Here is a 26705-nt window from a genome sequence, read left to right on the forward strand (position 1 = left end):
TGGTAAAATATTTAAGTTTTTTATACGGAATATATTTTTTAAACATAGATAAAACGTATTATATCTTTTTGTTTGGTATACACATTGTATGTGTTAAGTTTTTTGTTGGTGTTGGTATTGTAATATGAGAGCTCGCGGCAGCGAAAGAAAAAGGGGGAGCGCATACGTTTGAATGAGGTATGTAGAATATCGCACAATAGTGCATAGTGTGAAGCAAGGAGAGTATAAAGAAACCAAGTTGAAATGTAAATCTTGCATGTTGCTCAAACGAGGAGGAAGCATGAAGAATCGTATGGTGTGAGTAAAGAATTTTTTTGTGAATGTAATGTAAAATTTTACTGCATATGTAAAAATTTATTTTTACAGCAGTATATGTAAAATGTTTTCACACCAGTAAATGTAAATGAGGTTTTTACACACCAGCAGTGTAAAATCTCAGGAGGAGACAGAGTTTTATTTTTGATTGGTTGAATGTACTTTTGGTAAAACCCTCTGAGTGAAAGAGGAAGAAATATGTATCAGGCATTTTTATTTTAATGAATACAAGCATTTTCTGGGTATGTAATACTCTGTTCTCAGAAAAAAAATTTAAGCTTCCCTGTGCAAAAGATCCTGTGGAGAGAGAAACAGAGCATTGCCTCTGTGTTGAGTTTTATTTGTGTGTTTTTGGGATTTTACCAGAAAAATCCCCAACAGTGGTATCGGAGCTAATCCAGGTTCTTTGAAGGTATAAAGAAGCTAAAGGAAGGTTCATTTTGTTGCAGCAGTAAATCCTCTCCAGCAAAGTGAAGTCTCAGGGAAAAGAATCCAGGTATTTCTCAGACCAGTTTTTGTGTTGCTGCTGAAGAAACAGTCAGTTTTTTTTAAATATATAGTCAAGGATTTAGAAGCATAGCTGAGAATGCAAGGAATGGCTAGCACAAGCATTAGCATGGGCATGTTTAATACTCAGCTTCCACAGTTTAATGGGAAAAACTATGATTATTGGGCAATAACCATGAGAGCCCTGTTTGTCTCACAAGATCTGTGGGAACTTGTTGAGGATGGTTTTGAAGAACCAGTAGATGAAAATCAGTTTAATAGATTAACTCAGGCAGAGAAGGATCTATTGAAGAGTAATAGGAAGAAGGATTCAAAAGCCCTTGTGTTTTTATATCAAGCAGTGGACCAGAGTGTGTTTCCAAGGATAGCAGCAGCTAAGACATCCAAAGAAGCATGGCAAACCCTCAAGACAGCCTATCAAGGCATGGAGAAAGTGAAGACAGCAAAACTACAGTTGCTGAGGAAAGATTTTGAGAATCTGTGCATGAAGGAGTCAGACAATATTGACTCATTCTTCACACATGTAATTGGACTGGTCACACAAATAAGGACTCATGGTGAAACTCTTGAAGAAAGGAGGATTGTGGAGAAAATATTGAGGGTCCTACCCTCAAAGTTTGATGTGATTGTCACCACCATAGAAGAGACAAATGATCTCTCAAACTTTTCAGTTGATGAACTTCATGCATCACTGATAACACATGAGCAGAGGTTGAGCAGAAATGAAAACTCATCTCTAGAGCAAGCCTTCAAGACCCAGATGTCCTTTGGAAGAGGAAGAGGTTAAGGTAGAGGAAACAAGAGAGGAAGAGGCAGAAGCCAGAACAAAGGTGGAAGGAAGAGTCCAGCAAATGCTCAAGGAAGAGGCAGCAATCTAAATCAGAACCAAGGCCATGGCAGCAGTCAACAAAGAGGACAACATCATGCTCAAGGACAAAGGTATGAAAAATCCAATGTCCAATGTTATTATTGTAAAAAATATGGGCATTATGCCAATGAATGTAGGAAGAAGCAACATGATATGAGTAATAAACCAAATGCAAATGTCACTAGAGAAAACATCAGTCAAGATAATGTGTTGTTAGCTTGTAACATGGTTGAAACAAACAGTGAAGACATATGGTTTTTAGACTCAGGTTGCAGCAACCATATGACAGGAAACTTAGCCCTGTTTTCTGCCCTAGATAAAAATGTGAAATCAGAAGTCACACTAGGGACTGATAGCAAAATTTCTGTTATGGGAAAAGGAGAGGTAAAAATATTTACAAAGAAGGGTGAGAAGAAAACCATAGCAGATGTCTACTATGTCCCTGGAATGAGATGTAACCTCTTGAGTATTGAACAGCTTGTTCAGAAGGGTTACAATGTTTTCTTTGAGAATGATGTATGCACCATCATGGATAGAGCACCCAGCAAACGATGCATCGCTGAAGTGAAGATGACAAGGAACAGGATGTTCCCTCTCAGAATTAGGGCAGATTTGAAAAACAAAGAAGTAATTGCAGCAGTTACCCAAGAGGCTTTCCAAAGCGTGCCAAAGGATGAAAATTGGTTGTGGCACTTGAGATTTGGTCATCTCAACTTTGGAGGTCTTAACTTGTTGAGTAGAAAAGGAATGGTAAGAGGATTACCATTGATAGAGAAACCGGACAGCTTTTGTGAATGTTGCATATTGGGTAAACAACATAGAGAAAGTTTTCCATCAGGGAAAAGCATAAGGGCAAAGGCACCTTTAGAAATTATCAACTCAGATTTTTGTGGACCAATGCAAACCCCATCTTTAGCAGGCAGCCAATATTTTTTAACATTCATTGATGACTTTACAAGAAAAACTTGGGTATATTTCCTTAAAAACAAAAGTGAAGTGTTAGAAAAATTCCGGAATTTCAAAGCACTTGTAGAAAACCAAAGCGGGCTGCATATTAAAGTTTTGAGAACTGACAGAGGAGGTGAGCATGTCTCCAAGGAGTTTCTACGTTTTTGTAGAGAAAATGGAATAGACAAACAGTTTACAGCTAGGTACACCCCGCAACAAAATAGAGTTGCTGAAAGGAAGAACAGGACCATCATGGATATGGTGAGGAGCATGTTGAAGGCAAAGCATTTGCCAAATGATTATTGGGCTGAAGCTGTACATTGTGCAGTTTACATTTTGAATAGGTGTCCTACAAAAGCTGTGATGAACAAAGTGCCGGAAGAAGCATGGAGTGGGAGAAGGCAAGGAGTCACCCACATGAAAGTTTTTGGATGTGTGGCCTATGCACACATTCCGGATCAACTAAGGAGGAAGTTGGACAGCAAAGGGGAGAAATGTATTTTCATTGGATACAGTGAGGAATCCAAAGCTTACAGGTTGTATATCCCATCCACCAAGAAGTTTTTTGTGAGGAGAGACGTTCAGTTCATTGAGGAGAAAGCTTGGGATGGAAGCATAGAGAAAACAATGAACGTTAAAAACTGTTTGTCTCATGATGAAGATGATGAGGAGATGGCTGAAATACATCCCCAAACAGCAGCGCCAACACAAGGACAGCAAGGAACACCCTTGAGGATAAATGAAAGTGCTTCTCCAAGCACACCACAAGGAGGAAATTCAAGTGCTTCTTCAAGCACTTGTACACCAAATGAAAGAGGTAAAAAATTCAGAAACTTAAGTGATATTTATGATGAAGGAATGAATTCATTGTTTGCCTTGTATTGTCATGTTGATGACCCTATTCATTTCGAAGATGCAATTAAAGATAGGAAATGGATAGAAGCTATGGATGAGGAGATTAATGCCATAGAAAGAAACAAGACATGGGATTTGGTTGAGCTACCAAAAGGTAAAGAAGTCATTGGAGTTAAATGGGTCTACAAGACCAAGAGCAATGCTGAAGGCAAGATAGAAAGGCACAAGGCAAGACTTGTTGTCAAAGGATACAAGCAGCAGTATGGGAGAGATTATGAGGAAACTTTCGCACCGGTTGCAAGAATGGAAACGGTGAGAGCAGTGTTGTCCATAGCAGCACAAAACAAGTGGAAAGTTTACCAAATGGACGTGAAGTCAGCATTCCTAAATGGAGTGTTAATGGAAGAGGTTTACATTGAGAAACCTCTAGGCTATGAGAAGAAAGGTGAAGAGCACAAAGTGTGCCGATTGAAGAAAGCTCTCTATGGGCTGAAGCAAGCGCCAAGAGCATGGTACAGTAGGATAGATTCGTATCTATTGGATAATGAATTCGACAAGTGTGAAGGAGAACCCACAGTCTACATCAAAGAAAAAGATGGTAAATTGCTAATTGTTGTATTATATGTTGATGATGTTATTTTTACAGGTAATGATGACTACCTCATTGAACAGTTCAAAACAGTCATGAAAGAAGAATTTGAAATGACTGACATGGGTTTGCTGAGATACTTCTTAGGAATAGAAGTAGATCAAAATGAAAATGAAATTTTTATCTCACAGGCAAAATATGTAAATGAAGTATTGGAAAGATTCCATATGCAAGAGTGCAAGGCAGCAATCACTCCCACAATAATGGGATTAAAACTCAGCAAAGAGGACAGCAGCAAGGATTTTGATCCTAGTTTGTACAAGAGCATAGTTGGCAGCCTAATGTATTTGACTGTAACTAGGCCTGACATAATGTTTGTTGTTAGTTTAATTTCCAGATTCATGGAGAGGCCAAAGGAAGCACATTGGCAGGCAGCAAAAAGAATTTTGAGGTATGTTAAAGGTACTAAAAGTTTTGGCATCTTATATAATGTCTCAGAACATTCAGATTTGGTTGGATACACTGATAGTGATTGGGCTGGAAGTGTAGATGATCGGAAAAGCACTTCCGGTTATGTTTTTCACATGGGTTCAGGAGCCATTTCATGGGCTTCTAAGAAGCAGTCCATTGTAGCATTGTCTACAGCAGAGGCAGAATATGTGGCAGCTACAGCAACAGCATGTCAAGCAGTTTGGATGAGAAGAATGTTGAGGAGCTTAGGCCAAGAGCAGGCAAAAGCAACGGTGATTTTTTGTGACAATAGCTCAGCTATTGCATTATCCAAGAATTCGGTGTTTCATAAGAGAACGAAACACATTGACACAAGATTTCATTACATCAGGGAATTGGTGAGCAATGGAGAAATTGTTCTACAACATTGCAGGACTCAGGAACAGGTTGCAGACATTTTGACAAAGCCATTGGACCAGAAAATCTTTGAATTTTTTAGGAAGTGTTTGGGAATGACTGAATGCCCAGCAGTTGAAATTAAAGGGGAGTGTTGAAATATTAATTTCAACCGCACATTTACTGCAGCGTGGTTTGGCAAAACCACCTAGACTTCCCCGCACCACCATTCGCAAAAATTTGTTTTCGTCAGAGGGCCTCCGACACAATCCGTTGCTGCCACGCGTCCAGTGTACAACCATGAAACCGCTAATTCCCTGGACATTAAACTTTGATTGGTTTGTGTGAGTTTGGTGTGCGAAATGCGTCCGATCAAGTCAACGGACCAGGATCTTCTTCAACTTGCATGAACGTTTTTGGTTGACCGCCGGTTCCATCTGCAAAAGAATTAAATGGAATTTAAACCTGGTCGTAGAAAGTTGGTAAAATATTTAAGTTTTTTATACGGCATATATTTTTTAAACATAGATAAAATGTATTATATCTTTTTGTTTAGTATACACATTGTATGTGTTAAGTTTTTTGTTGGTGTTGGTATTGTAATATGAGAGCTCGCGGCAGCGAAAGAAAAAGGGGGAGCGCATATGTTTGAATGAGGTATGTAGAATATCGCACAGCAATGCGTAGTGTGAAGCAAGAAGAGTATAAAGAAACCAAGTTGAAATGTAAATCTTGCATGTTGCTCAAACGAGGAGGAAGCATGAAGAATCGTATGGTATGAGTAAAGAATTTTTTTGTGAATGTAATGTAAAATTTTACTGCATATGTAAAAATTTATTTTTACAGCAGTATATGTAAAATGTTTTCACACCAGTAAATGTAAATGATGTTTTTACACACCAGCGGTGTAAAATCTCAGAAGGAGACAGAGTTTTATATTTGATTGGTTGAATGTACTTTTGGTAAAACCCTCTGAGTGAAAGAGGAAGAAATATGTATCAGGCATTTTTATTTTAATGAATACAAGCATTTTCTGGGTATGTAATACTCTGTTCTCAGAAAAAAAATTTAAGCTTCCCTGTGCAAAAGATCCTGTGGAGAGAGAAACAAAGCATTGCCTCTGTGTTGAATTTTATTTGTGTGTTTTTGGGATTTTACCAGAAAAATTCCCAACACATATATATTCAATTTATTTAATTTGTAAAAATCTATAACCGATTAAAAAATGCATTGTGCTCATTTGAGAAAATAATTTGATTACATATTGGACAGATGTCTCAGGGGGTTTGGATTTATGGAATATACAAATGAGTTGTCATGCCTAATTTTATGATGTTTTACAAAAGACATAGCAAACAATCTTAGTGTCATTTGATTTATATTAAATGCAAGTGACTATGAGTGATCAGATCATTTTATCTTACAACTTAAAAGATGAAATGAGCATTTAGGAGAGATTTTCTGCCGAACAAGTTTAATAGTATCACCTTGCTGAACAATAACTCCTTTCTTTTCCACAAGTAAAACATGGATAATATCTTCATAGTTTCCTCCATCCTAACAAAGAAATGCAACGAGAGCCGCTTGCAAGGGAGAAAGGCTGGGGTTGAATGCTGCAGAGTCAATATAAAATCCCGTACGAATGTTCCATTTTGTGGTCATCACATTGATTCGAGAAGGACACTTACTATATGGAGCACTTGTTTTCATATTCTTGGTATCAATGTAATTACAATAGTTTTTAAATACAAAATGTAAATTATTTTAATAAATAAAAAACAAAGTATAAGAGGTTGAAAGAGAATTTCACATTAATCTGTGATATCAAAATATGGACCATTATTTTAACCACGGTTTGTTGAAATTTTAGAGATATTTGATTAGAATTTTCAATATAAATTTAAATATTAATTTTGCGGTGGGTTGAAAGTTTGGGATATTTGATTAGAATTGTTATAAATTTAAAAAAAAATCTTAAAATCTAAATAAATTGGTGAAATTAAAATATAGCATCATTTTTAAATAAATTAGTGAAATTAAAATATAGCATCAATCTCATGTGAGTCCAATGAAATTGAAAATTAAAAAATAAACCCAATCAAATCAAATGGAATTTCTATTTTGTTAAATTTTAAATTGACATTATAACTATTGCGAAGAAAACATAAGGGATGAAAGAGAACATCATACACGCCAGGGGGCGAGTGCACGGTAAAAAAAAATGCTATGAGTAAACATAAATAGAAAGTTATGTAAAATTATTTTAAAAAATTATCAAAATTTCTTATTTCTAATTTATTTTTATTTTAAATAAAAATAATTGTTTTATAAAATAATTTAAAAAAATATAAGCAACTATCTCTAATCTTAATATAAATACTAACAAATTTTTCTAAAAGCTTAATGAAAAACTATAAAAAAAGGTCTTCAACCTATCAAAGTGTGAAATTTTCAACACCTTATACAAACACAAAGTTTTGAAAAAATCCACATACAAATATTAAAACAATGTTAACATGTCTGAAACATCCGTTAATGTCACAACACTGACGCTTCTTTTTCCGAGGGATACCTTTTCACAACCACATTTGAAAGATTATTTGTCTCTATTACTTCACAAAACGATGTTGTTGCCATCGCTGTGGGACTGCGTATCTCACATTCAAAATTGTAGCCTTTTGAACCTCTGTTTCAACTCCGTCCTGCCAAAATAAATCCAAACTTAACAAGATGTTGATAATGTCATTAAATAAATAAATATGCCAAAATATAAATTAACATCAAATAACTTTGCCTCATACGCTAAATGTCCTAAAAGCATGTAGCAAGCATTCCGTGATTTTCTTCATCCCTTCTGATGAGAAAAGGGATCACTTTCTCCACGGGTCCAAATGGAACATATTTTCTCACTTGAAATCCCGCTTTCACCGGACCCAACGATGTGCTGTCTGCCATGCCCTTCTGTTGAGCGAATTGTAACCCACCATGACCTTTTCTCACCATCCCCAATTCTTCAGCCTTTGCAGCAGCCAACTTTACTGACAAATCGTCACCATTACCAATGGATAAATCAAATCCTTATTATTTAACAATCTCTTATTAACAAAATAAGAAAGTAGAAAGAAAAAGCTTACCGGACTCAAAATTGTGTGTAGCTAGTACCAATGATGCTTCGCCCTTAGTAGCCTTTTCCAGCAGCAATGTGGCGCGGGCATTGTAATAGTTGTGTGTGTCTAAAATCTGAGAAGGGGCGCCCAATTCCCTCGCCTCGACATTTTATCTTGTGATGTAGGCATCTTGAACAAGTTTCAGAGCCATTGAAATTCTTTGTTGCTTAGCCGATTTTGATGCCTCAATTAGACGAGGCAATGAGTCTTTCAAGTAAACTTGTAAAGTGCCATACACCAGTGGCTCTCGATTTTTGAATTCAGAAAATTCTTTGTAAGTAAAGTAATCAATAGTAGGCTGAACGGTTTGGTATTCTGCATCTATCAGCAAAGGAAGTGAAATAGCTTCGCAGGCTTGGCAGAGCTGAAACAGCCTTTGCTCCGCTAAATTTAGGTCGTTTATCTCAGCGAGACTCAAAGATTACGGCGCAGAGGAGGTGTGGTGAGTGGGAATTGAGGGGGCTAGAATTGGCAGTGTCTCTGCTTTCCATGGCAGGGTGAAGTCAGGATGGTAGTGCTGCCACCTTCGCAAGTGGATGATTCTTTTCAGATTATGATATTAAAATACCCCCCTCCACCTGAAGGATTCAACACCCCCCTTGGAACTTTACCGCAGAAACTGCTTAAATGTCACCTTTGTTTACCTGCATAACACCGCACTTGCTAGGTCGAAAACCGGCTCAACTCTCAGTACCGGTAGTCCGTCAAAATGTCAATTTATATCCTTTCCACTGTATAAATATTCACTTCTAAATATCTATATTCAAGATTTTTGTTGTATTTGATGATGATCTCGATGACAAATAAAATAGATTGGTTAATGAGAGGAGGGATTAGCATACGTATGAGAGGAGATCCAACAATGTTCTACAGTCATTGCCCACCAAACTCTCAACATTCCTCCACCTCTCATAAAAGGTCGATTTTACATTTTTTTTCTTTTCAGAAATTGACAGAATGGAGCTCAATGAGAGAAGAGAAGATGGGATGAAGGGACATAGGTACCTAGTACTTGTTGTGCGTTGAGTCTCCTGGTGATGTCTCTGCAGAGCATCTTGGGTATGAAGTCTTTGGCAGAGTGAGAAATTGAGAGCCATGGATCTCTTCAAAAGTCAAGGCGTCCACAGAGCACTGCCATGAAGACGGAGCATAGTCAATGTGCAGTGTGCAACAACACCTTGACACATCCAATGGTGGACAACAAAAGTTGTTTACTTCAATCAACGACCAAAAACAAAAAGGTAGACAATTTTCGCAGTGAACAGATTTAAGAAGAAATACCTTTCATGTAAAAATATTGATTTTTTTTTTACACATTGGGAAAACCTATCATAATTTAGTAGTCAAACTAGCAGTGATGACAACCATCTCTCGATGCTAACCGCCAATTCACGCTGACTCATCACCATTATAACCATCTCTCGATGCTAACCGCCAATTCACGCTCACTCATCACCATTATTCAAGGAAAACCACACCACCTAGAATAACCACTTGTGGTCTGTAAGGGGGCAGGGCTTTCACTCCTGCCAGATGCCTCTGGGTCTTGGGCCGTTAACTTGTTTCGTTACATCTGAGGAAGACGAACTCTTAGCCAAGCATAACTAGTTTTAGAGCATACTCCACGCCCTTGGGCCGTTAACGCATAACTAGTTTTAGAGCATACTCCATGCCCTAAGCGTAAAAATATTGATAATGTATATATTTTGTTTAAAATAATTTTTATATTTAAATATTTAATTTGAGTAGTGATTTTATTATTAAAATTTATGTTGGTTTACATATTGTACCTTTTATTTCTATTGTGTTTTAAGAGAAAACATATATTTTTAATTATTAGGCCTACTCCCTGTTATTGTGTTGAGAGGCACATTCTACAACATTTCACTTTCACTATAAGAATCACAAATAAAATATTTCGGTAAGTGTTTAGAGAGAGAAAGTAATTTTCTTTCTTTTCTTATATTTTGTTTCTAAATATTTCAATGCAAAATTAAATTGTCTTGGTCTTAGTGGACTTTAGTCATCATCGTGTGTGTGTGTGTGTGTGTGTTTGCTGATCATAGCAAAAATATTTGAATGCCTAGAAGGAAGAAGTAATAAAAAGTAAATTAAGTCATACTTCCTAATAAAACAAAGATGTGTAGTTCATTCAATTATTAATATAAAATTGATATGTGGTATTTAAAAAATATTAATAATAATAAAAATATTCAATGTAGGTCATAAATAAAATAATTCACTATGCATTGTTACGTAATATTGATATGTATTTAAAGACTGTTATGAATATTATTATTAGGCGAACTTGAGCGCTCTGCAACCTAGGGTTTTCTGCTCACCCCTCCAACAGTGCAGTCTGAACCCTCCCTGCTTCTATTCTCTGTCAGCCTTCCTCCTTGCAATAGCAGCCGCTGGCATAGACCGCACTGCAATGGCTGACCCTCAGGGGGGGGTTTCAAAGCCTTCCCCCTCAGCCAAGAGAGATAATCAAGCGAAGGAACCGACAAAGCCTTCCGGTCCAGAACAAGTAAACACAGATACAAGAGATTTCCCAATGCAAGATACGACAAACGCTCCCGCTGATCAGTCAGACAGGCGTAATGAAGTACAAGAAGGAAAGATTGGGCAACAGGAAACGCCCAAGGTTACATCAACGACATGCAAACCCATAGCAGCTGAACGACCCAAGATAGAACTTCCCAGCCAAAGAATCAATGGTCAAATCCAGTACATGAAGGACCATGCGCTCATTGGAAAATTTATTGGATACTGGCCGACTGAAAAAGCTTTGCAAGGATGGATCTCTGCCAAATGGAAACCCAAGGGACATGTCACCCTGCAGCTAGGACCAAAAGGGTTTTTCACTGCGATTTTCATTTGCATCGAAGACCGAAATAGGGTTATGGATGAAGGTCCCTACTTCTTCAACTCCGTCGGTCTGTATTTAAGGGAATGGGTAGAGAGATTTAACCCTGACAAGGAGGATTTCAGCTAGGCACCAGTTTGGATCCGGATGTACTCGCTCCCGTTGGAATATTGGGACGAAGAATTGTTGAGAGACATTGGCAAGGGGCTAGGGGAGTTTATAAAAATTGCTGAGGAAATGAAGCTGCGCAGATACACCTCCTATGCCCGTATTTGTGTCTTCATGCGCCTGGACAAAGCCCTTCTGGACTCAGTAAGTCTCTTCCATGATGACTTTGAATGGATCCAACCCTTATATTTTGAACATGTACCCTTTCGCTGTTGCAAGTGTCATGCCCATGGGCATCTTTTTCGGGACTGCCCTCTAAATTCTAAACCCTAAACCTCTGACCCCTCAGACAAGTAGGCTCATGATGGCTTTACCAAGGTTGAAAATTGAAAAAGATCACATAAAAAACCCTCCTCCTGGAAAAAGCCCATGCAGGACGCTACATCCATTCCCTCCACAAGCAATAGCTTTGAGGTTCTTGCTAAAACTTCAGAAGACCCACCTCAAAGCATTTTTCCAATCCCATTGCTGATCATCACAACCTCTCCCCCCCCTCTGTCTAGCTCTTCTCCCACTCCCCTGCCCCTGAGTGACAACATCGGGATTCCTGAGGCGGCTCGAAAGGACCCTGATTGGAAACCTAATGGAATGGATGTTGACGGTATCCCCAGCCAGACCCTGCACTTAGCAATCACCTCAGCAGAAAGCAGTCAGACGCAACATATGGAAGAAGAACCAGAAAGCATTGATTTGGGAGGACTTGACATCTTCGAGCTTGAACAAGCATGCAGGAAGAAAGACTACGACAAGATTCAAGAGCATCAGCTCAATACCCTGGAAGTCATCATCTCTAGGGCTTACCAGCAACAACAACTAGGCATACAACCGGGCAGTCAATGGGATGGCAGCTTCTTTCCTAAAGACTCCAAAAAACGTGGAAGAAAGACAGATCTTCAAAGAACTATTGCAATAGGGAAAATCCTGGTAGACTCAGGTAGATACACTAAGTTGACAAAGTACTACAAGCCTACCACTAATAGTGAATCATGAAGCTCACTTCATGGAATCTAAGAGGGCTCAATAGCCCCGGCAAACTCAGAATGATAAAAAACATGATAAAGCAGGAGCAACCCCAGATCTTCTTTATGCAGGAAACGAAATGTAATAGTAACACACTTGGAAACATCCTCTCTAGAGCATGGCCAGGTTGTCACTCGGTTGCAGTGGATGCTTCGGGTGCCTCCGGGGGACTGGCAATTGCCTGGAACACGCAAGCTATAATGCTCTCAGACTTTCATGCCTCCCATCACATTATACAGGCTACTTTTCATATAATTGGCACCAACATTCATGGCCATCTCTCCAATGTCTACTTCCCACAGGAAGCAGGCAACAAAATTGCTCTTTTAGACACAATAGAAGCACTCAACTTCAATAGACTCCATCCTCTTTGGATCATTGGAGGAGACTTCAACATGATCACCAAGCTGGAGGAAAAGAAGGGAGGCTGAGCCAAGCTGGAACAAGAAAATGGCCACTTTAAAGATTTTATCCAAAACAATATGCTAATTGATCTGCAATTCTGCAATGGAATGCACACCTGGAGCAATCGCAGGGTTGGGCGACATCAAATTGCTTCCAAACTAGACAGATTCCTCATTTCAGATAATGCAGTGCATCTTGGGGGTGACATTTCGGCATCAATTCTTCCATTTTCAGGCTTAGATCATTGGCCTATCTCTCTCCAATGGCAAAGACCAGGCAACTCTACCAGGCATCCTTTCCACTTCGAAGCTTTTTGGCTCACCCACCCCGCCTTCAATGACCTCATCAGATCCACCTGGACCAACTTCCCTTCGCTAGAGGGATAAAAAATGTTTCAGTTTCAAGAGAAACTCAAAATCCTGAAATCCAAAATCAAGCATTGGAATCAAGAGACTTTTGGCAACATCTTCCAGGGTCAGTAATATCTAAACAAAGAAATGAGAGAACTCCAGCAACAGATAATCACAGAGGGCTACACGGAAGAGACTTTGGAATAGGAAAAGCACATTCACAATCAATTGGAGGAGAGAAGAAAGCAGGAAGAAATTCTCTGGAAGCAAAAATCTAGAATTAGATGGCTGAAAGAAGGAGAAAGGAACACTAAATTCTTCCACAGAACTACAATACAGAGAAGAATGCACAACACCATCTCTTTCATATAGAAGCGAGGGGGGGAAAGAGTGGAAAGCCATGTAGAGATCGAACAGGAGTTTATCAATCACTTTCAGGAGGTCCTTCAAGAACCCCAAATTGATAGACGGCTTGCTATAGAAAAGATCACTCAAAATGTGCCGAAAATTATCACAGAAGAACACAACCAACTTCTTCTTTGACCAGTCATGCCTCAGGAGGTGGATTTGGCTATGAACCAGCTCAAGGAGGGCAAAGCTCCTGGTCCGGATGGCTTCACTACTACCTTCTTCCACTCTTTCTGGGATCTTATCAAAGAGGAGGTGTGGCTAGTGGTGGAGGAATCGTGCACTCTTCATTGGCTTCTACCCTCTTTGAACTCAACTTTCATCGCCCTCATCCCAAAAGAAGAGAATACCAGTACTCCGAACAAATTCTGGCCAATCGCACTATGCAATGTTATTTACAAGGTGATATCCAAAGTCATTGCTAATAGGTTGAAGCCGCTTTTTCCCTTGCTCATATCGCCTGAACAATCTGGATACATAGAAGGAAGACAAATATTGGACAGCATTATCCTCACTCATGAAATCATACACTCCCTCAAGCACTCCAAACAGGCAGGTATGATTCTCAAGATTGACCTCTCTAAAGCTTTTGATAAGTTAAGTTGGACCTATATTCAAAAAATGCTAACAACCTTTGGTTTTTCCCCGATGTGGGTTCGATGGATTCCGAGTTTAATTTCCACAACATTTTTCTCTATCCTCATAAATGGCATACCCTCTCGACCTTTTAGCCCCTCTAGAGGCATCAGACAAGGAGATCCACTTTCCCCATTCCTTTTTGTTCTAATGGCGGAAGGTCTGGGTCGCCATATCAAAAATTCCCTCCTCTCCCAGCATCTCAAGGGTCTATCCATACACAACTCTCCAGCCATCACTCATCAATAGTTCATGGATGAAAACATGTTGTTTGGGTACCCTTCTGTTCAGGAAGCCTCCCTTTTTAAATCCCTTCCGAATGATTTCTCTGATGCTTCAGGGACAAACATAAACATGGCCAAATCGCAGATCTTCTTTTTTCACACCCCCTTGTTACTCAACATGCTATTACCCGCATTCTGGGCTTCTCCATAGCCTCCTTACCTTCCAAATACCTTGGAGCTCCCTTAATAGATTCTGCCATCAAGCATGCCTCTTGGCGTATGCTCCTTGAGAAACTTGAATCTCGTCTCACTTTATGGACTCAAAGAACTCTGAACATAGCTAGCAGATTAGTGCTAATCAAAGTTGTGCTATAGGCTATGCCTCTCTACCTTTTCTCAATCTTGGCAGTGCCTAAATGGGTCCTTAAAAAAATAAAAGCTCTACAACGCAATTTTCTTTGGGGTGCATCTGGCACAAATCGCAAATGGGCCTTGGCAAAATGGACGACAGCATGCAAGCCCAAAGAAAAAGGGGGTATAGGCCTGAGAGATCCCCATCACAACAATGTTATCATGGGTGCAAAAATATGGTGGCAATGGCTCTCTACTCCCAATAAGCCATGGGCAGCCATCTAGATAGCCAAATATGCCAATCACAGACCAACGGAGGAGTTAATCAGATTCACTCCAACTGAAAAGGGATCACTAATATGGAATGCTGCCAGACAACACTTCTTGCTGATCCAACAACATAGCTTTTGGGAAATAAGGAACGGCAGCACTGCTCGGTTCTGGACGGATGCCTGGAACCAACTACCAAAGCTCAATGACATCTATAGACCGCCTCTTTGCCAAGAGTGGGAGGAGCAACAAAAGGAATCCATCCAGCAACAATGGATTCCGGAGACAGAACAGGGGTACAGACAATGGAAGCAGATCGACAGGCTAATCAGGAATGCAGATAACCAGACTAAGGAGGTCATGGAGACTGAGCTCCAGAATCGACGCATTAGATCATCCGAAGGCAGGGATATTTTAAGATGGGGATATACCCCAAAAGGCTCCTTCACCACCAAAGAGGCTTATAAAATTATATGCAATGATCCAATGCCCCTGGATCCTATATGGGGCAGAATCTGGTCACTGGGTACATGGCCCAAAGTCTCCCTATTCCTCTGGCTTGTTGGGCACCGGAAAATCCTCACTTGGGACAATCTTAGGAAAAGAAACTTTCACGGGCCCTCCATATGTCCCAATTGTAATTCTCAGGAGGAATCGCTCCAACACCTCTTGGACTCTTGCACTCTCGCCAATCAACTGTGGGAGAAGGCTAGCTTCCGTTGTCAAAAAAGATGCAGAGTGTCTGAAGATATAATCAACTCTATTCGCCATTGGCACCAGAACCCTTATAAAAGCGAACTACTCAACCAATTATGGAGATTGATTCCCGGCCTTCTCCTCTGGACAATATGGAAAGAACGAAACAAGCGCATATTCAAAGATCAAAGCACTCCTGTAGAAATCATTTGGGGTAACTTTTGTCTCAATCTTAAAGAGACCTTGGCGCTTCAAACTTGGCACACGGAAGATTTTCCCACTCTTGCAAATGAGAAAGCCATCTGGGAAAATTGGAACATACAACTCCCACAAGGTACTCACAATCACAGACCTTCAGAAGGCAACAACATCAGAAAGCACTTATGGACCCCCCCTCCAAAGCATACTTTCAAACTCAACTTTGATGGAGCTTCAAAGGGAAATCCTGGCAAAGCAGGATTTGGTGGCATATTTAGAGATCATGAGGGTTCACCTCTCCTAATCTACTTTGGAAACATTGGCTGGGACACGAACAACTCGGCTGAACTGGAGGGTCTCTGGCAAGGATTACTCCTTTCCCAGTGTCATGGCTTCCAACCTCTAGAGATCGAAGGTGATTCCCTAATCCTCATCAACTTGGCCAATCATCTCCTCAATGGGGTACATGCGCATAAAATTGCCAACAGTTGGAAACTTGAAGCCAGATTGGCTGCAATAGAACAATCGCTTCACACTTATCATGCCATCATATTCAAACATGTTAAACGGGAAGGAAACAAGGTCGCTGATCTACTTTCCAATTTGGGGGTGGAAATTGGGCACACTCTTCTCACTGGAGCTCTAGACATAATTCAGAATCATGATCAAAATCAGGAGTGCAAAATACTGGTCCAAAGGGATGTAGATCTCCCAGATGCGGGTATATAGACGGGCGTTAAAAATGACGGAACAGGGGTGGGGCGAGATGAGGCAACACTTGCCTACCCAGGACAAGACGGATATTTGGCTTCTGATCAACGGATCTCTGCATTTGAGAAGAGCAGGGTTCATTGGCATTGTTTTAAGTAGTTCCGGATATCATGCCTCAGCATGCTCCAGCATACCTCAGACTTTGGCTCTCTTCAATGCAACAGTAATGGCGGATCACAGATTGATAACCAGCAACATTTGATTGCAATCAGATCGCATCACAATTTTGGCGGATCACAGAAAGGGGAGACCTAAGGGCAAGGCCTTAACTAATAGCAATATGCGATTGCGATCAAATCGCATCGCTATTTCGCATTGGCGGACTCCAAGGGGTGGAGCCTCCACACTGTCCCATGTGCGATGCGATGACGCGGCCCGACGGCGGATCGCAGAATGGGGAGACCTAAGGGCCATGCCTTTACTTATAGCGATATGCGATGGCGATCAGATCACATCGCAATATCGCATCGACAGAATCCTAGGGGCGGAGCCTCCACACTTTCACATGTGCGATGCGATGACGCGGACCTGATGGCGGATCGCAGAATGGGGAGACCTAAAGGCAATGCCTTTACTTTTAGCGATATGCGATTGCGATCAGATCGCATCACAATATCGCATCGGCGGAAACCAAGGGGCAGAGCATCCACACTTTCACATGTGCGATGTGGTGATGCAGACTCGAAGGCAGATTGCAGAATGGGCAGACCAAAGGGAAATGCCTTTACTTCTAGCGATATGCGCTTGCCTGATGATAGTACGAGGCCGGCTGTGGACGCCCAGGTGTTCATTATCTGGTTTTTTTGTTTTTTGCTAGTGTTGCCTGGTTTATGGCTTCCTATATGGACTAACCGTCAAGGAATCATCTTACTATTTTTTGTGGGGTCTGGACTTGAGAAGTGATACCTTTTTTGAAGTTTCTGCTCTCACTGGACTGGTTTCCCCAATGTTGGGGCAGTCCAGATTTTGTTGATACTCTACGCTACCTTGTTCGAGGCCTTGTCCTCTTTGTATCTTTCTGTACATATTAATAGATTACTTTTACTTAGAAAAAAAAATAATATTGATATGTATTTATAACTATATTGATAATAAAAAAACATTTTAATATGGACAACGTATTCCATAAATAGAATATATTGATGTCCATATTAAGTAAAATATTTCAATATCTCCGTATTTTGGATGTATCTATCTTGGATTCCTAAAGGGATCTTTAATTATGTTCACAAAAGTTGTTGCAAATTTCTTTGGTTAGGTTCAAAGGAGGAACATGTTTTCCCATGGGTGAAATGGGACATAATTACCCTCCCTAAGAAGTGGGGTGGACGAGGTTTAAATAATTTGGTTGCTTTCCCCAAGTTATTCCCTATCAAGGTTGGATGAAAGCTAATATCTTCAGAAAGTTTATGGACAAAAGTGGTCCATAGGAAGTACAATTATGCATACTCTGTTGAATATTGGATTAGATCCCTAATAACTGCAAAACAAATGTTTTTATAATTTGGAAAGCGATAATCAATTCTTTTAATATAATTGAACAAAGGATAGCTTGGAAGGTGGGGTCTGGAGAAAGAGTAAGAATTGGACAGGAACCATGGATTGGCTAGGGGAAAATAATATTTTTTCATAGGAGATGGTGGCGTTCCTCAATGCAAATGGGAGAAGAACCCTAAACAAAGTGGAAGATCCAGATAACACGTATATATAGGCTCAGGGATGGTTGGATTCATAACTTTTAAATTTGGTCCCTTAGGCCCAAAAAGGAGTAAAACAATACCAAGGAGAAACTTTTAGTCATGTTTGACTAAAGTATTCATTTTTCATAAATAGTCAACCGACTCCGTAAAAGGGGTAAACTTACACTGGACATACACCCTTTCATTTATTTTAATGAGTGTGAAAAAGACAAGTGCTTGATGATCTATTCATGTTTTGGGAGTCTCAAAAGAGCTTAAAAAAGACTCTAGGGGGTCCATTTTTCGTAAATTTTAACGAGCTTGAAAAATGATAAAAGTGTGCTCATCTGCCAAAATGAACTGTAGTAAAAATTTTGATCCATGACCTGCCCCATATCCTTCATATGTTATTGAACATGCTGAAAAGACAATAAAATAATTAAAAATATATATAAAAAAAATGACATTAAATAGGTAAAAAAATATTAAAATATGACCTATTTTTGACACAAAAAGGGATAAATGTGATTTTATTTTTACCATTTGTCATTTTACCATTTTGAGAGCTCTGAAAGGGGTTTTTTCCTTGAATCTTCAGGAGTTGATTGCAGCCATTCTTGTGGATGATTTTCAGTGCTGCTTGTTCCAAGTAAGAGATTTTTATTTCCTCTGCATTTCCACTATTTCCATTTTTTATTTCATGCATTTTTCATTTCATGCATTTTTCATAGTTTTTTAATAAAATTTAGGGAGGAGATTTCGCCCTCGACCCATTGCAGGTTCCCTATATTAGGAGGTCACTGGGAAGTTTTGATTAGTACTGGAAAGTGCAAGTCATCACACCTGTAGAGAAAGATAATTGCAATGGGATGCGTAGTCTTTAAAAGTTAAGTGCGATGAGCACAAAAGGGCATGAAAATTTCGAAATTTTAGCTATCTTTTCCCCAATTTTTTCACACTTGCGATCTAATGCACTTCTCCTCTAACATTTGTAGGTGTTTAGAAAAGAAAAACATGATGCTATCTTGGAGAGAAAGAGAACATGAAATTGAATATGTGATTGCAGCAAATGACCCACAAATAGTACAAGCACTTAGAAACTGTGTTTTGTTGAAATATTTCTAGATCCTAGGCATGAGAGCCCAGATGGATTTGTTGCAATATTTAGCGAGGGCCTAGGATGTAGAAGGATAGTATTTTAGAATTGGTGAACACATAGTGACCATAGGTGTTAAAAATATCTATTTTTTTACAGATCTCTAATGGAGGGGTGCCCATATCACGATATTGAAGGGGAAGAGAGTCAATGAAGTACTATGTTGTTACTTATTGTGACAACTCTGAACCCAACAATGATGGGAAGATTGAGATCAAAGACATTCATGAGCTTCCTCTCAAAACTATCATGTTCACTATCACATGTTTGGTCGGTAGCGTTGCTCCTTGTCTGGCCACTGAATCCTAGGTGCAATATGCATTAGAGTGTTTGGCACCTACAATTTTTAACTGACGCGAAGGATTATTGCCCAACTTGAAAGAACAGTTAAATAGGGTAAAAAATGAATAGTTAAACAACTTTGGATATGGTTCGATTGTGGTCTCATTCTCCCTAGAGAGGATTCCTCTACTACGACTCCAGAGGATATCACTAGAGTTGCCTGGACCTAGAGAACCTCGCATGAGGCAATAAGTAGACATGACGGCTCGCCATGGAGGAGGACATATGATGAGTTTCACTCCTACATTCCTCAGATGGTTGGGATAGAATTTGATCATGATCGAGGACTATCTTTACGTTAAAGCAAATTTAAGGGGTGATCCAGAGCTTATTCTACTTGAGGGTGAATAGTGGGATGATGTAGGTACAACACTATCATTTTGGGTTTTTAAGTTTTTACATATTTGTTTTTGGTGTTTATGTGTGAAATACCAACGATTGATTTTTCATGCAGACATTAGACAGGTGCAACTAGTGGGTATGTCACCACTCCATCGACGAGCACAACCACAAGTTGGACATGGTGGAGTTGGTGGAGTAGAGAATGAAGATCTAGATATAGCAGAGACATTGGCCTTGTTCGAGCATCAAATAAAGGGTCTGACCCGCAACGTTCCAGATGCAGGGATTGATGATATCTTGATCTATTTATAGAGATATACCATAGGGGTGTCAACCCAAATTGGCGGACTATTGCGATGAGTTTCCTATGCGATCATTTTTTATCGTGATCATCATCATGATTAGTCACCTAGGGCTTTGAGCCACATTTTGTTTTTTCATGTACTTGGATATCACAGGATGTGAGCTATATGTATCTCAGACGCAATTTTTTTGTAAAACAAAAGAAATATTTACAATATCTATCTATGGATATTTTCTACTCACTTCACTATCTTATACATTGTATGATGATTATTATGTTTTTACAAATGTTGCAAATGTCTATCTAAAACGTAATTAACTAATGCATATGTTAATCTATTTATACGTCTTGGAACACATTTATATTCATTGTAATCAAAATGTATTTCCAAGAGGTGAACTCTCAAAAACATCTGTAACATTTTTGGAGTTCTAGTTAAAAAAACATTATTCAAATGCAGTACTACGAGTTGAGAATCAAGCCTGACAACCAAATGACTAATATTATGCAAAATTGCATCAGATAACAGTTCAATCACCACATTGTATTCAATGATATTGTTAGTTGTGCCACTAATACACATTCCCTGTAGACTCACTAACTCGTCAGCGGGAGCATAGATTGCCCATGATGTAGGAGAAAGCTTATGAGTACTACGGCTAGCGCGATCAACATAACCAACATAGGGTTGAGGGAACATAGGCATATGCAAATTGAATGTAATAAAAGATAAGCAGAAGCGGTAGAAAACTAACAAGAAAACACTACAAAGAAACCATTAAATAAGTACAATATATACAACGTAACTATATAGAAGAAATTATAGGCATAGTATTTTTTCAGGTATAATTTATTGCGGGGTTGCGCCAAAATAACTCCATCAAAACCTACAAGTTCGTAGGCCCTTTTTGCAAGTACACGTTTGACTATGTATGGAACTAACCACATAGGTTCAAGCTTTCCAACTCCTAACTTATTGCTTTTTTGACGGTATAAAAGGACCGAATCACGTTCCAAGAAGAGATGAGGTTTGACATTTTGATTAAATTATGTTTTAATGCATTTATATGAGCCTCATTATCCATCGCGACATCACAATGAGTCTATCTAGACGTGCTAGGTATAAATAATGTTCCTTCTCGGTAGAGGTAGCAGGAAGAAGTTTGACGACTTGTTTTAATGACGAAATTTCACACTCAATAGGGAGAACATCTTCCAGACCATAAACAAATTGGAAAGGTGTGAATCTCGTTGCAGTGCGAATGAAGGTACGATATGCCCACAATGTCGAAAAATGATGGTGTTCCAATTCGATTTGTGAATCTCTACCAAACATTGAAACGTTATTTTTAGAACTTTATTGTTAGCTTCCACCTAGACGCTGGCTTGCGGGTAGTAGGGAGTTGAGATGTCATGATGCAAACCCAACTTGGCAGTCAATTTAGACATCATGTAGTTACGAAAATGTTTTCAATAGTCTGTGACAATGGCTTACGGTGCACCAAATCTGACAATATCATGATTGAATAGGAAAAGTGTTGTAGTTTTTCCGTTGTTGTCGAATGTAGGCATCACCTCGAATCACTTAGTGAGATAATCAACTGTAACGATAATATAACCATGTCCCTCGACTGAGCAAGGGTTACATGTCACAAAGTAGATACCCCGTTTAGCGAATGGTCCAACAACAACTGTTATTGGCCAACTTGAAAGAACAATTAAATAGGGAAATAACCAGATGATTAAACAACTTTGGATAAGGTTCAATTGTGGTCTCGTTCACCCTAGATAGGACTCCACTGCTATGACCCTAGAGGATATCACGAGATTTGCCTGGACCTAGAGAGTCTGGCATGCAGAAATGGGTAGACATGATGGCTCACCATGGAGGAGGACCTATGATGAGGTTCACTCCTAAATTCCCCAGTATCATGGTTATGCAGACATAAGCGATCTCCCTAGGTTCAGTGACTTAACCTAGAAACAAATAGACAAAATACAATTTCTTTCCCTATTTGAAACATAAGAAATGGATGGTATGTTATGAAATGTGGTGTAATGTGATGGTATATTTTGTTGTTGGTTTGCTTTGCTTATGTTCTACTTGTAGCAATTACTAGTTGTGTTTTCTTTTGCAAGGAGTTTTAGTTTTCAGTTTGTTTCAATTTTTGTTTTGTTGGTGCTCCTGGCCAGAGTGTGGTCCAACAGAAAGCATGTACCAATTTCACCCATACAATGGAGTAACAAGAAACAAATCACCCTTAAGCTAGCTTTAGCATTAAATGTAGATAAATCTCAAGGAATGACCTTGACAAGGTCTACCATTGATAATGGGTAACACTTAACATTAAGGCTTAACCTTCACACCAATATGACACACTAGAAAAAATGTGAATAGCACCATCATTCTCCTTAAAATACCATGAAAAATAATGAAATTCCATATATATCACTAAAAAACACACACACACACACACTTTTATGCTTTACCGCTCTCATAATTACAACACTTAAACTAACCCATACCATTTCTTGCTGCCATACTATAGACACAAAAACCTAAATTCATGTAATTTGTAATTATAGTTCATAGAATATTGGTCTATTATTCTACATTTAATAATACTTGGCTATGTTATTAAAAAATTGATACTCTATTATCTATTTTATAAATTTTTGTGTTAGACACGTTATATGATTTTTATTATTATACATAATTTTCCCTACATATTTTACCTATGTTCACTATTCCTTTTCTCCTTTAGATGTTACCTTCCCCATTTGGAAATATGCTATTTTATATAACCAATCATGTATATTTAAGTCTCTAATAGATTATTTAAATTCAACAATAAATTTTAAAATTATTTCAATTTATTATATCAATTGTCAAAACTGAATTTAAGTAAAAGAAAATAATAATTACTTCTCATTATTAACCCAAAAAAAATCAATTAACTTGATTAATTTTAAAACTCATTAGTTATAATTTTATAATTCCAAAAATTAAAATAAAATTATAAAAATTGAAATTTTAAATTATTAAACTTATAGAATTTAAAACAAAAAAATGACAATATTAAGAGTCATATTTAAAGTTTGAAACTACCAAGAAAATGACAATATTAAGAGTCATATTTAAAGTTTGAAACTACCAAGATCGTATCCCCCGACTCCCACGAAAATCACAATTCCGTTCATAGCAACATCACGTCACATCACATCACATCAATCTCTTTCGTTTTCAAACGAGAAAGGAACTCACTTTTGTCTCAATGAAGGAGTAAGGAACGAACTAGCGTTTAAAGGAGGAAGGAACTAGCTTTCGTAAGAATGAAGAATGGAACCAGCTTTAGTACGAAAGAGAGAAGGAAGCAACTCGCTTTTAAATTAGGAAGGAACTGTCTTTCGTCTCAAAGAAGATGGAAAACCGAACACATGACTCGTTCCTTAAATCTGAAGCGATGCCTTATCAATGCGGAACATTGAAATCCGCAACGCAAGTAGATAAAAAACCTTTGTTGAGGAGAAGAAGAACAATAAGAAATTAGGATGGAGGACCTGTATCGTTTAATGGGAGCCTTCGAGATAATCAAGAAGCAAGCTCATGACGCCTCCGCGAGATTCAATAAACGAGCACTCCTCCAAATCCACGATGATCTCGCCCGTCGGAAAAGGGAATATGCAGGAGAAGGAAATTTTCAAATATGCTGGTCTGTCACGGATCCAATTGGCAGCGCCGCCGCAGCTTCTTCGGTTCCGCTGGAAAGGCTGAAGCCCATTTCCTTCAACGAGTTGAAGGTCGGGGAAATCCACCGCGGCCGGGTGGTGTACGGGACGCTGTGCGCGGAGGCCATCAGGATATGCGGTATCATGACCTTGCTTGAGGACGATAATGGACTCGCCGTCAGGCTGGCAATCTACAACGCCGCCGCTCCCACGCAGGCGGACATCAATAGGCTTTACCCCAAGGGTGCCAAGATGGGCGTCAAGGAGCCCTATTTCAAGATCGCCAGTGACGGCGTCCTTCTCATCCGCGTCGACAACCCCGCCAACGTTGTGAAGCTCATGACTGAGAAAAGCAAGCAGGCGGAGAGCCTGCTGCATGTCGATGTAGAGGAGGTCAGAAAAAAGGGCAATAGTTGCTTCAAAGAGCAAAACTGGGACGCAGCAGCCAAGCATTACACGAAATGCATTGATGCCGCTCTGCTTCAGCTCGAGGAGGGTTTCTCCGAGGGTAATAATAATATCACTAACGGCCTTCTGAATGCGTATTCTAACAGGGCGGAGACGTTGCTGCAGATGAAGGAATTCACGCGGGCGTTGGAGGATTCCAACGACGCCCTTCGGATCGATGCCAGCCATCTCAAATCTCTATACAGGAAAGGTCGCGCCCTGCTCGGGTTGAGGCATTATAGGGCGGCATGCGAATGTTCGCGCCCTATGGGCCAGGCCAAGATTTTGTACGCCCAGAGCCTGAAAGGTAAGTATGATATCTCTGACTACCTGCTCGGATTACCTAAATCTTTTCCCCCTGAAGTGGCCGACTACATAGGCCCTGTGGAGATCAAGATGACCGATGACGGCCGAAGTCGGGGGCTCTTCTCTACCAGAGAAATTGAGACCGGGGAGCTTTTTCTGGTAAGCAACGCTGTCGCAATTGTTTATGAGGACGAGTAGAGCGCTTCCCCCATCTTGTCGTCTCTAGAAGATCTTGTCACCGTGGTTGTCCGTGATGCCAGAAATTCGCAGAGATTGCTCCGCCAAATTTATAGTTTACACAATTCCTCCACGCCTGGCAGCCTGGATGTTCCAGCCATTGATCTGTTTAAGACAGACGACCAAGAAGAGCAAAATGGAAATCTGCAGGTGGACGTTAGCCGCATTCGGGATATTGTGAGTTTGAATGCATTTGGTGGAGCCGTGCAGACGTTTGTTTCCAAAGCTAAATTACATGACTCCATACTTGCTCAGCGAGGCCAGGATTTTAGCGGTCTCTGGCTGCTGCCTTCCTTCATTAACCATTCCTGCTTGCCGAACTCGAAATGGTTGGAAGTGGGAAGCGCCATGTTTATTCATGCCTCCAAGCCCATCAAGAGAGGAGAAGAGATTACCTTTTCTTACTTTGATACCCTCGTTCCCTTGCCTCAGCGCCGAGCCATGTGCAGTGGCTGGGGCTTCAAGTGCAAGTGCAGGAGATGCATTCTGGAGCACTCTCTAGCGAAATCATTGGAGCCTATAATTAACACATGCTATGAGCAATTACATGACAAAGCCAAGGAAGAATTGGTTGCTGCGAGGTCTCGTCAACAGCATTTCGATGCGGATCTTCCAGCATGCGCAGAGTTCGCAAGGCTTTCGGCAGATGCAGAGGCGATCATCCGGAGTTCCCCCGTCTTAAAAACGGAAGAAGAGAAGAACTGGATTCGCGCATCTTTTGTGTCAGCCTATCTGGCAGCAGCAGAGTCAAGAAACTTCCTTTTGATCATGTTGAAAGGTTGCTTTCCTTCCTGGCAGAAAGTTATGGAGGCCATTCAAAGCACTGTGCCCGGTGACATTCGGAACCTTGTCATGGCAGCCCGGCAGCTAAAAAGTTTGCAGACCTGGATGGGCGATGAAAATGCTGAATCTAATACACGATATGCATCAAACAAGGCGAGGGAGGCATGCATCAGTGTCTTTGGCAAACACACTGAAGATGTTCTCAGAGCGCTTGTGTTCAAGAATTCAAACCGATCTTCGTTTTAGTAATAGTACACCAGTCATTGCTTACCACTACCACTATAGGATCATATTCGACTGGAGAACGTACGTCATAAGAACATTTTGTTTTAAGAATTGGATTGATTTAGTTGAATTATTTTGATATGAGATGTATTTGACAAAGATTCGTGTAGCTCTTTGGTGGTACTAATATGAAAACTGCTTAAATGATTAAGAAAAGGCAGGATTGAAGACAACTATAATGGTTTTGAAGCGTTTTATTCGTTGCTGAGCACTGATGCCTATCTGATATTGGAAGTGTTTTATTCATTGCTTGACATTGATGCATATCTTATATTGGAATTGTACGGCATTGGTGGATACACATATTGAGATATTTAACTGCAATAAGATTTGTATGGCATTGATGGATACAGATATTGAGATATTTAATTGCAATCTGTGACAAGATTTTATTTACCAAATAAAATTTATATAGAAATTCTTTTAGTGCAGTGAATACTCTCGCTCATCTAAACTCTCAAACACACCAGAGTCTAATTTCTATCATTTTTTTTTATATGTGGTCAATTTTAGAATGAATTTTAATTTGAGTTAAGATCGTATGAAAATATAATTAACACTGGGATTTAATGTATTGTATTGAATTTCAAAACCACATCATTGATACACCTTTTATCCATAATGCATACGATTA

At 39.5% G+C, this 26705-nt stretch overlaps 1 protein-coding gene and 1 pseudogene across 1 annotated transcript; one reads left to right on the plus strand and one right to left on the minus strand.

Annotated features, from left to right (window-relative positions):
- Positions 1–7739: 7739 nt before the first annotated feature.
- Positions 7740–8639, minus strand: LOC149196189 (proline dehydrogenase 1, mitochondrial pseudogene; annotated as a pseudogene).
- Positions 8640–23836: 15197 nt separating this feature from the next.
- Positions 23837–26266, plus strand: LOC149196190 (methyltransferase FGSG_00040-like). Its single transcript, XM_089408213.1, has 2 exons — positions 23837–24925; positions 24965–26266. Exons 1-2 carry the CDS (start codon positions 23837–23839, stop codon positions 26030–26032), a joined length of 2157 nt encoding a protein of 718 aa, XP_089264339.1. The 3' UTR covers positions 26033–26266.
- The last annotated feature ends 439 nt before the right edge of the window (positions 26267–26705 follow it).

This window comes from Pinus tabuliformis, chromosome 2_2 (genome assembly GCF_031772625.1).
Source record: "Pinus tabuliformis cultivar Carrire ecotype Pingquan chromosome 2_2, CPIR1, whole genome shotgun sequence".
NCBI classification, from domain to species: Eukaryota; Viridiplantae; Streptophyta; class Pinopsida; order Pinales; family Pinaceae; genus Pinus; species Pinus tabuliformis.